This window comes from Vulpes lagopus, chromosome 4, assembly GCF_018345385.1.
Source record: "Vulpes lagopus strain Blue_001 chromosome 4, ASM1834538v1, whole genome shotgun sequence".
Classification (NCBI taxonomy): Eukaryota; Metazoa; Chordata; class Mammalia; order Carnivora; family Canidae; genus Vulpes; species Vulpes lagopus.
The window spans coordinates 33,311,768-33,323,885 of NC_054827.1; the positions used below are offsets into that span (position 1 = coordinate 33,311,768).

The following is a 12,118-nucleotide window of genomic DNA, read 5'->3' on the forward strand; positions in this document are numbered from 1 at the left end:
TTTCTTGCCTATTCCCATCCTGATCATTATGGAGATCCTAAACATTTCTATTAAAGCTTTTTTATATTGTCCATTGATCTTAATGGGTGGATTTTGGTTCTGTTGTGCTATGATGTGGGGCTATGGGCATTTAACACACAGTAGTTTGTAATTTAGACTTGTAAGCAGTGCCATTCTCAGGAGCAATGATTGGTCTCATGGGAATTCTGCATGCTTTGAGTTGTTGGCATACATTAGGAAGAGGGGAATGTTTAAGACTTGCCTGTCTTGGAGCATGAATGTTTCAATATTTTCTATACTTACTGGTTCAAATTCATGGGTAGTAGAATTAAGAAATTGAGGTCCTGTGCCTATACATATAGTGCAGGCCTGAGCTTTTACATCTCTGGGTGATCTTTTCCAATCCACATGGCTAAGACGACTTACCTGTTGCATTCCCAGTGGCCATAACTTTCATTATTCCCATTTAGGACTATGAGTCCTGAGGTTTGTTCTAGCTTTCTAACCTAAATGTCTGTGCCTTCAACTTCTTCCAAGCTAGGGTTAGTAAAACCATGTCTCTTAGGGTGTAATTCATATTCTCTTGTAGTCATTCAGCTTTTGCTCATGTTTTCCCTCTGGACTTCTAGTTTCTTGATTTTTTACTGACAGAAAGAAAAGCCTTTCTGGCTGTCAATCTCCATTGGGTATTAAATTTTTGTGCTATCTTCTCTAGCTTTTCTGTGGAATAAAAAGGGAAAGCTTTACTTACAGAATAGAAAGGGGAATTTTTTCCTGTCACTTCACTCAGATTGCCCAGAAGTAAATAAATGTGTTTTAATTTGCAAAATGTGGCAATTTACATATCAATGAGTTTAAAAAGGTAACTTAGAGCCTACTGACAAATTTAGGCATTCATAGTCAAACTTACATATTGTACTTAGAAGTAATAAAGAAGAAAAATGCATCTCTGCTATCTTGATACTTTTCCCCACTGGAGAATTTAAATTTTGCATTGTATGTTGCACTTGGTGTTGGGTAAGTAAGAATATTACTTATTTGCATGTCCCAAGTGTTAAAAGTTAGTTTTGTTATAAAATGGCCTGATCTTAATTCTTAATGTAGGCAAGTTTTTTTAATATAACTGTTAGACATTGTTTATGTCTAATTTTTGTTTAGATCCAAGTCAGAAAGTAGTGCTCAAACATATACCAGCAGGTAAGTAATTTAGGAAGTATTTCTCATAAGTAAGTGTGTCTTAAAAATATGAATGAACAAATAAATAATTGCTTAATATTTTTTGAGCAGCCACAATTGATAGAGCCCTAAAAATGATTTATTAATATTTTCCATTCTAAGAATGAGTATTTATTAACTCAGTTTTTTCTTCAGTTGGCTAAATTTTTATTGCTTGCCTACTTTTTTGACACATAGGAAAAACTAGTTAAATCTAATGTGACAAGATATCTGAATTATTTTGTGGAACTAACTCAAAAGCAGAGCATTTTTACATCCTTTATGATGAGACACATAAAGGGAAATGTGTTCTGTTTAGATTACATTTGCATCCACAACTTCAGGAAAAACTGAGTAAATTCAAGTCACTTAGGAGGAGTTTGTCAAAGGGATCGGGTCATAAACACACTTAATTATAAGAATACAGTACATAATAGATATAGAATATGAAATGAAACATGTGTTGACTATTCATGCTATCAGTAAGGCTTCCAGTCAACAGTATACTATTAAGGGGGGCGGGGGAGTCCAAGTGTTATAGGTGGATTTTGACTGTGGGGGGGTTAACAACCTTAACCCCTGAGTTGTTCAAGGGCCAAGTGTATATTTAAAAAGTATGTTTTATAGTCAGAGTAGTAGGAAAAATCTGCTTTAAGTTCTGAAGATATAAAATAGCAGAGGTAAGGAAAGGATGGGAAAGGGTAAAATTATATCACTTGTCACTAAATTATCTCACTAATCTTACCATCTATATTATTTTCTCTATCAATAAACCTCACCTAATTGGTCTTCAATTTATCTTTTTTCTCTAATTCTTTTGGTTAGAGGATCAAAGATAAATCCAGAAATATGAAAATTAGAAAAGAGTCCCAAGAGTTTGACTTTGGTAATAAATAGTATAAACATAGACATTTGGCAGATATTTCTTTCTTACTACTCTTTTGAAGGGAAAGAGGAAGAAACTTCCATTAAAAATATAAAATAACTTTACTGAATTGTATCTTATGACACTAAAAGTATTATTTCCTTATGTATTTAGATCTAAATCACAGGAAAGCACCCAAACACATAATAGTAGGTAAGTACATTAGGAACTGTCTCTTAAAATAAGTATGTTTGAAATAGAAATGAAATTCATAATCTACAATTAATTCCTAGGTATTTATTGGGTAGATGAGTTAGTAAAGTACTACATCAGAAACAACATATTAATCTTTACTAATCTTATTATTAATGAGTATTTATTTACTTAGTCTTTTTTTCAGTTTAGTAAAGTTCTCATAAATCTGTTGGGAACTTGCTCTTGTGGATAGAATGGAATTGAAGAGTTGAATCTAATAAAATATAAGATATGTAAATTTGCCCATAAAATAAATTCAAAATCAGGGCCACTTTATACATTAGGCACAATATTTAAGGCCTATGAGTTTCCAACTGCCAAAAATAAAACACTGATTACAACATGAAAAACCAGATTGGCTCCAACATATGGAAAACATGAAATTAATATATATTTAGATTTCTAGAAAATTGCAAAAGACTTGACTGTTTTATTCATAAACATTTCATTATATGTGGAAAAACGTAAGATTTTCTCATTTGCAAATATATCTGATTAAATAAGATTCTTCCCCAGAAATCTCAGAAAATTGTAGCATTAACATTACTCACAGCCAAATAATTTCACAAGCAAAATTGCAGAACGTTTTTCTAGAATTATTTTTTCTGACATGAATTTTTTGCTTGGCAGTACCCCCTGTTGTTTGTATATTTTGCAGTGGAATGTAATTTATTTGCTGTCAGTACCTTAATCATATGTGTCTTTTTCTTCTTCCATAGTAACTAGTAATTCCTTCAGAAGACAATGGATATTATGAAGTGTTTCATTGAGAAATGAAAATTCCACCTTTCCTCCCCATGGTCACAGTTGAAGGAAACAATAAACTGGAGTGTGGAACTATTTGCAGGTGCATCTGTTTTTCTTTCTTCCTCTACCCCTGAGGCTGCAGTTCTCTCATTTCAGGGTCCTTAACTGAAGATACTCATTTCAACTCAAGCATCTCCATCCCACCCAGCCTCCCTGAGCTCTTTTTCACAGCTCTCCCACCACTCATTCCCACTTACTTGCCTGGGGCCCCAGATGCTGGGAGTTTGCATCAACTGCTTTTTCTCAGGAAGAGCTCTGGATGGTAGTCCATGTTCCTCTTCCTGGTACTTCTCACTGGACTTGTCTGGCTGCATAGAGATCTCAGTTAATCCAGATATTTGCTTACCTTGCCTTTGCCACAACTGCAGTCCAGGCTTCTGAGGGAAGCTGTGTTCATTTTGAGGACTACACGTTACTGTCCAGGAATCTTGTTTTACCCGCCACCTTTCCCTTGTTCATTAGTGAGGTGATCCACAGGGTGAATCCCAGAAGACTGGAGGACCCAGAGAGCTTGGGCTTGGAACTTAGGGGCAAAGTTTAATCCCTATCAGAGTTTGGTGACAAGGTTAATAAACTGAGTTAGGAAAAGGTTCTGTCATTTTCCATTTTCTAAAAGTTTGTATGAAATTGTTTAGTTTTCCAATTAAATATTTGGCAAAATTCACTAATGAAGCTGGAGTTTTCTTTGTGAGTAGATCTTTAATTATGGATTCAATTTCTTTAACAGAGGACTATTCAGATTATTCATTTATTCTTGCAATAGTTTTTTTTTTTTCAAATACTGTAATCTTAAAGGAGTTTATCTTTTTCATTTAGTGGTCAATCTTTTGTCATAAAGTTGTTCTTAAACACCTTTTTTAGTGTCTATAGTTATGTCCCTTCTTTCATTACTGATCATGGTGATACTTGTTCTCTTCTAATCGGTCTTGATAACATAACAATAATCTATTAACCTCTTCAGACTACCTCTTGTCTTATTTTTTCTTTATTGCATCTCTGTTTTCTATTTCATTGATTTTTTTTTTATTTGCTCTTTTCCTAGCTTCTGGAAGTAGAGTATAGATCATTCATTTTAAACCTTTTATAATCCCTTTAAAAGTATAAATTTGTTCTATATACTTGTTTAGCTTCATTTTATTAATTTTGATATATTGTATTTTTATTATTCTTCAGGTCAAACATTTTCTAATTTTCACTTTGATCTCTGCATTATGGGTTACTTAGAAATGTGTTAACTTCCAAATATTTGCATGTTTTTGGCTTAATCATTTCGTATTTCTTCAATCATGTTAATTCAATCATGTTCAGAGAATATACATTAACAATTTCAAACCTTTGAAATTATTGTTTTGTTTATGGTCCACCTATGGTCTATTTTGGTGAATGCTCCATATGAACTAAAAAATGTGTTATTTGCAATTGTTGTATTTTGTTTGTGTTTTGCAAACTTGTCAAGTTTGTTACCAGTGTTTTTGAAATCTATAACATTTTTTACTCTCTTTCTATTATTTCCTAAGAGAGATGTGTTAAAATTGTCTACTGTTGTTGATAATTTGTTTTAGGTATATTAATAGTGTTTCACATATTTTCAAGTCATATTTTAGTGCATAAATCTTTAGCACTGGTATATTTTCCTGATGAATTGCCTTTTTATCATGACATAATTCTTCTTTTTATCTTTATTTATACTTTAAGTTTTACAATTTGCTTTTTTTCTGATATTAATATAGCCATGCCAGCTTTTTTACAGTTATTCTTTGCATGGGATATCTTTTTTCCTTCTTTAACTTTCAGTGTATCCTTCCTTATATTTAAGATGTATTTAAGGGTACCTGGGTGGCTCAGTTGGTTAAGTGTCAGCCTTAAGCTAGAATCATGACCTCAGAGTCCTAGGATCCAGCCCCACATTAGGCTTCCTGCTCAGCAGTGATTCTCCCTCGTCCTCTCCCTCTGTGATCTCCCTGGCTCTACTTTCTCTCAAATCAATACATAAAGTCTTAAAAAAATAAAATGTATCCGATGTGAACTGCACATAGTTGAGTCTTGTATCTTTTTAAATTCAGGTGGTTGTTTTTAAATTGAAGTGTCAACAGCATTTACATTTAATATAATTTCTGATACTGTTTGTTTTAAGCCTACTATTGTGTTATGTATTTTTTATATGTCTCACATTTCTTCGTTATTTTTTTCTCCCCTCTTTCTTTTAGGTTAGTTGAGCATTGATCTATTTTTCTTTATGTATAGCTCTTCTAACTGTCCCTTTTTAACATTATTACTATTTTTGGTGGCTAATCCAGAGATAATAATATGCATGCTTAATTTATCATAGTCTACCTTGAATTAGTATTATCCTACTTAACAAACAACAAAATACAACAGTATAATTTTTGTTACCTCTTCTTGCCTGTGGTGCTACATTTAATTCTACGTATTTTATAATTCCATCTATATATTGCTATTATTTTCACCTGAAAAAGTCAATAGCATTTTCAAAAAATTTAGTCTTTTACATTTACCCACATGTTTATTTTCAAGTATTAGATACTCTTATTTCTTCTTTGAAATCTGTGCTTCCATATGAGATCACTTCCCTCACCTTGAATAACTTTCTTTAGTATTCGTTACAATATGCTAGTGATGGTGACAAATTCTTCCACCTTTATCTGTTTGAAAAAATTTGTTTTTTAATTTTAAATTTTATACATTTGTTTTTATTGAAGTTTGAATTTGCCAACATATAGTATTAACACCCATTGCTCATCCTATCAAGTGCACTCCTCAGTGCCCATCACCCAGTTACCCTAACTCCCAACCAACCTCCCCTTCCACAACCCATTGTTTGTTTCCCAGAGTTAGGAGTCTCATGGTTTGTCTCCCTCTCTAATTTTTCCCACTCAGTTCCCCTCCTTTCCCTTATAATCACTTTCACTATTTCTTATATTCCCCATATGAGTGAAACCATATGATAATTGTCCTTCTGATTGTCTTACTTCAGCATAATACCCTCCAGTTCCATCCATGTCAAAGCAAATAGTGGGTATTTGTCCTTTCTGATGGCTGAGGAATATTACATTGTGTGTGTGTGTGTGTGTGTGTATATATATATATATATATATATATATATATATATATATGTATATATCACATCTTGTTTATCCATAGCTACTTCCACAGTTTGGCTATTGTGGATATTGATGCTATGAATATTGGGGTGCAGGAGTCCTGTTGTTTCACTACATCTGTATCTTTGGGGTAAATACCCAGTAGTGTAATTGCTGGGTCGTAGGGTAGCTCTAATTTTAACTTTTTGAGGAACCTCCACGCAGTTTTCCAGAGTGGCTGTACCAGTTCACATTCCCACCAACAGCACAAGAGGGTCCCCTTTCTCCAAATCCTCTCTAACATTTGTTGTTTCCTGTCTTGTTAATTTTCCCCATTCTCACTGGTGTGAGGTGGTATCTCATTGTGGTTTTGATTTGTATTTCCCTGATGGCAAGTGATGCGGAGCATTTCCTCGTGTGCTTGTTGGCCATGTCTATGTCTTCCTCTGTGAGATTTCTGTTTACGCCTTTTACCCATTTCATGATTGGCTTGTTTGTTTCTTTGCTGTTGAGTTTAATAAGTTCTTTATAGATCTTGGATACTAGCCCTTTATCTGATACATCATTTGCAAATATCTTCTCCCATTCTCTAGGTTATCTTTTAGTTTTGTTGACTTTTCTTTTGCTGTGCAGAAGCTTCTTATCTTGATGAAGTCCAAATAATTCATTTTTGCTTTTGTTTCTCTTGCCTTCATGGATGTATCTTGCAAGAAGTTGCTGTGGTCAAGTTCAAAAAGGGTGTTGCCTGTATTCTCCTCTAGGATTTTGATGGAATCTTCTCTCACATTTAGATCTTTCATCCATTTTGAGTTTGTCTTTGTGTATGGTGTAAGAGAGTGGTCCAGTTTTATTCTTCTGAATATGGATGTCCAAGTTTCCCAGCACCATTTTTTGAAGAGACTGTCCTTTATCCAGTGGATAGTCTTTCCTGCTTTGTCGAATATTAGTTGACCATAGAGTTGAGGGCCCATTTCTGAGTTCTTTATTCTGTTCCATTGATCTATGTGTCTGTTTTTGTGCCAGTACCACACTGTCTTGATTACCATCCTTTGTAGTACAACCTGAAATCTGGCATTGTGATGCGCCCGGCTCTGGTTTTCTTTTTTAATATTCCCCTGGCTAATCGGGGTCTTTTCTGATTTCACACAAATCTTAAGATGATTTGTTCCAACTCTCTTAGGAAAGTCCATGGTACTTTGATAGGGATTGCATTAAACATGTAAATTGCCATGGGTAGCATAGACATTTTCACAATATTAATTTTTCCAATCCATGAGCATGGAATGTTTTCCCATTTCTTTGTGTCTTCCTCAATTTCTTTCAGAAGTGTTCTGCAGTGTTTAGAGTACAGATACTTTACCTCTTTAGTTAGGTTTATTCCTAGGTACCTTATACTTTTGGGTGCAATTGTAAATGGGATGGGATGGACTCCTTAATTTCTCTTTTCTTCAGTCTCATTGTTAGTGTATAGAAATGCCACTGATTTCTAGGCATTGGTTTTGTATCCTGCCACACTGCCAAATTGCCATATGAGTTCTAGCAGTCTTGGGGTGGAGTCTTTTGGGTTTTCTATGTACAGTATCATGTGATCTGCGAAGAGTGAGAGTTTGACTTCTTCTTTGCCCATTTGTATGCCTTTTATTTCTTTTTGTTGCCTGATTGTTGAGGCTACAACTTCTAGTACTATGTTGAATAGCAGTGGTGAGAGTGGACATCCCTGTCGTGTTCCTGATCTTAGGGGAAAGGCTCCTAGTGTTTCCCCATTGAGAGTGATATTTGCTGTGGGCTTTTCATAGATGGCTTTTAAGATGCTGAGGAATGTTCCCTCTATCCCTACACCCTGAAGAGTTTTGATCAGGAATGGATGCTGTATTTTGTCAAATGCATCTATTGAGAGGATCATATGGTTCTTGTTTTTTCTCTTGCTGATATGATCAATCACATTGATTGCTTTACAAGTGTTGAACCAGCCTTGCATCCTGGGGATAAATCCCACTTGGTCATGGTGAATAATCTTCTTAATGTGTTGTTGGATCCTATTGGCTGGTATCTTGTTGAGGATTTTTGCATCCATGTTCATCAGGGATACTGGTCTATAATTCTCCCTTTTTGGTGGGCTCTTTGTCTGGTTTTGGAATTAAGGTGATGCTGGTCTCATAGAAAGAGTTTGGAAGTACTTCATCTCTTTCTTTCCAAACAGCTTTAGTAGAATAGGTATGGTTTCTTCTTTAAACATTTGATACAATTCCCCTGGGAAGCCATCTGGCCCTGGACTTTTGTGTCTTGGGAGGTTTCTGATGACTGCTTTAATTTTCTCCCTGGTTATTTGATCGATTCTTGTACTTCTTTTGGCCTATAATCCAGATATCTGTTCTTAGAGATGAAATTAAGCTGATCATTGATGTTTTAGTCATCAGTCTGTGTCTCATCTAAATATTTCAATTTTCTGTATTAAGAGAAAATTCTTCCTCCCATTCTCCCTAGAATACTCCACCCCAAATGTTTTGGAATAAGTCTCCTTTAGTCTTAGATTGTGGATTATGTAACCCATATATTCTTAAATGCACCTGTTTGGTTTGGTCTTAATTTGACTCTATGTGCATGATAGCATCAATCTTTGCTTTTCTTTGGTCAAAGTTTTCTGTTTAATTTGCTTGTCATTTACTATGTACTTTTAAAAGGTATCTTTATGAAGTTTGCTATTCTGGCAATAAACATTTAGAATTTTGAAAAAAATCATCCATTGAGGATTATATTAGCTATGGGTCTTTCATATATGGCCTTTATGATGTTGAGATATGTCCATTTATCTCCCAATATTTTTGGGAGTTTTTATCAAGAAAGGATGCTATACTTTGTCAAATGCTTTTTCTGCATCTATGGAGAGGGTAATATGGTTCTTATCCTTTCTTTTACTAATGTGGTGATCTGTGAATATTGAATCACCCCTGCAGCCCAGCAAAAATCCCACTTGATTGTGGTGCATAATTCTTTTAATGTACTATGGATTTGATTTACTAGTATTTTGTTGAAAATTTTTGCATCCTTTGTTCATGGATAGGGATATTGGCCTGTAATTCTCCTTTTTTAGTGGTGTCTTTGTCTGATTTTGGAATCAAGGTAATGCTGGCCTCATAGAATGAGGTTGGAAGCTGTTCTTCCATTTCTATTTTTTGGAATAGTTTGGGAATAGGTGTAAACTTTTCTTTACATGTCTGGTAGAATTCCCTTGGGAAGCTATCTGGTCCTGGACTTTGGTTTGTTGGGAGATTTTTGATTACTGATTCAATTTCTTTGCTGGTTATGGGTATGTTCAGGTTTTCTATTTTTTCCTGTTTCAGTTTTGGTAGTTTGTATTTTTCTAGGAATTTTTCCATTTCTTCCAGATTGCGTAGTTTGTTGGCATGTAATTTTCCAAGAGTTCTCTTATGATTGTTTTGTATTTCTGTGGTGTTGATTGTGATATCTCCTCCTTCATTCATGATTTTTATATATTTGAGTCCTTTCTTTTTTCTGTTTTTTTTTTTCTCTAAGATTTATTTATTTGAGAGAGAGAGAGAGAGAGAGAGAGAGACGGAGGGTAGGAGTGAGGGGCAGAGGGAGAGTCTCAAACAGACTTCATGGTGAGTATAGAGCCTGATATGGGGCTCAATCCCATAACCTTGAGATCATGAGCCAAAAACAAGAGTTGGACACTCAACTCTTTTCTTTTTTATAAGTCAGGCTACGTGTTTGTCAATTTTATTCTTACTAATTCTTTTAAAGAACCAGCTCTTAGTTTTGTTGATCTGTCCTACTGGTTTTTTGTTTGTTTATATGTCATTTATTTCTGCTCTAATCTTTATTATTTACCATCTTCTGCTAGTCCTAGGCTCTATTTGCTGGTCCTTTTCTACCACCTCCCTTTCTACCACCCCTAGTTCGTTTCCCAGAGTTAGGAGTCTCTTATTTTCAGTGTCCCTTTCTGATATTTCCCATTCATTTTTTTCTCCTTTTCCCTTTATTCCCTTTCACTATTTTTTATATTCCCCAAATGAATGAGATCATAGAATGTTTGTCCTTTTCCAATTGATTGTATCTTTGTTCCCTTAGTTTCCATGAATCTTTGTAATTCTTCTCTAATTTCCTGGTTGACCCTTTCATCTTTTAGCAGGGTGGTCCTTAACCTCCACGTGTTTGAAATCCTCCCAAGCTTCTTCTTGTGATTTTGTTCTAATTTCAAAGCATTATGGTCTGAAAATATGCAGGGGATGATCCCAGTCTTTTGGTATTGGTTAAGACCTGATCTGTGACCCAGTATGTGGTCTATTCTGGAGAAAGTTCCATGTGCACTTGAGAAGAATGTGTATTCAGTTGCATTTGGATGTAAAGTTCTGTAAATATCTGTGAAATCCATCTGGTCCAGTGTATCATTTAAAGCTCTTGTTTCTTTGGAGATGTTGTGCTTAGAAGACCTATTGATTGTAGAAAGCGCTACGTTGAAGTCACCAAGTATAAGTGTATTATTATCTAAGAATGTCTTAGCTTTGGTTATTAATTGATTGATATACTTGGCAGCACCCACATTCGGGGCATATATATTGATGATTGTTAAGTCCTCTTGTTGGATAAATCCTTTAGGTATGATACAGTGTCTTTCTCATCTCTCACTACAGTCTTCGGGATAAACTTTAGTTTATCTGATATAAGGATGGCTATCCCTGCTTTCTTTTGAGGACCATTTGAATGGTAAATATTCTCCAACATTTTATTTTCAGGCTGTAGGTGTCCTTATGTCTAAAATGAGTCTCTTATAGACAGCAAATAGATGGGTCCTGCTTTTTTATCCAGTCTGAAACCCTGCGCCTTTTGATGGGGTCATTAAGCCCATTCACGTTCAGAGTTACTATTGAAAGATACGAGTTTAGTGTCATCATGATACCTATTCATTCCCTGTTGTGTGGATTGTTTCCTTGGACTTCCTCTTTTACAGAGTCCCCCTTAATATTTCTTGCAGAACTGGTTTGGTGGTCACATATTCTTTCAGTTTCTGCTGATCTTGGGAGCTCTTGTTCCTCCTTCTATTCTGAATGAGAGCCTTGCTGCATAGAGTATTCTTGGCTGCATGTTCTTCTCATTTAGGACCCTGAATATATCCTGCCAGCCCTTTCTGGCCTGCCAGGTTTCTGTGGAGAGGTCTGCTGTTAATCTAATATTTCTCCCCATAAAAGTCAGAGATTTCTTGTCTCTTGCTGCTTTAAGGATCTTCTCTTTATTTTTGGAATTTGCAAGCTTCAGTATTAAATGCTAGGTGTTGAGTGGTTTTTATTGATTTTAGGCGGGACGGGATCTCTCTATTTCCTGGATCTGAATGCCTGTTTCCCTTCCCAGATTAGGAAAGTTTTCAGCTATGATTTGTTCAAATACATATTGTGGACCTATGTCCCTTTCGGCACCCTTGGGAACCCCAATTAAACGTAGATTTTTCTTCCTCAGGCTGTCATTTATTTCCCTTAACCTATCCAAATGACAACAGCCCTGCAATGAAAGAGCCTGCCAAGGCTGCCTCGGATCTGACTGCCTGGTTTAGCCTCTTTGGTGACCTCGACCCATTATCAAATCCTGACGCTGTTGGGAAAACTGATAAAGAACATGAATTGCTCAGTGCATGAGTCTGCAGCCTCATGGAGGGAGCCCACGTACCACTCCTCAGCCACACACCTGGGGGGCACGCAGATGTATGAAGTGATCAGTATGCTGTTTTAATTACATGCCATTTTAATAAAATGAAAGGGTCAAAAAAATTGTTTTTCTCTTTTTTCCTCAGTTTCCCTCCTTGCCATCAACTTGTCTTCTATGTCACTCATTCTTCTACCTCGTTAACCCTTGTTGTTAG

General features: G+C 35.4%; 1 protein-coding gene across 1 annotated transcript in view; it reads left to right on the plus strand.

The window, feature by feature from the left end:
* The window catches only part of ADAM32 (ADAM metallopeptidase domain 32), a 190,698-nt gene extending 178,789 nt beyond the window's left edge, over nt 1–11,909 (plus strand). The window contains exons 23-26 of the mRNA XM_041751039.1: nt 1,159–1,197; nt 2,255–2,293; nt 3,055–3,182; nt 11,719–11,909. Coding sequence (XP_041606973.1) covers nt 1,159–1,197; nt 2,255–2,293; nt 3,055–3,061 — 85 coding nt within the window. The 3' untranslated portion in view covers nt 3,062–3,182; nt 11,719–11,909. The remainder of the gene's footprint in view (nt 1–1,158; nt 1,198–2,254; nt 2,294–3,054; nt 3,183–11,718) is intronic.
* Nucleotides 11,910–12,118: the final 209 nt, after the last annotated feature.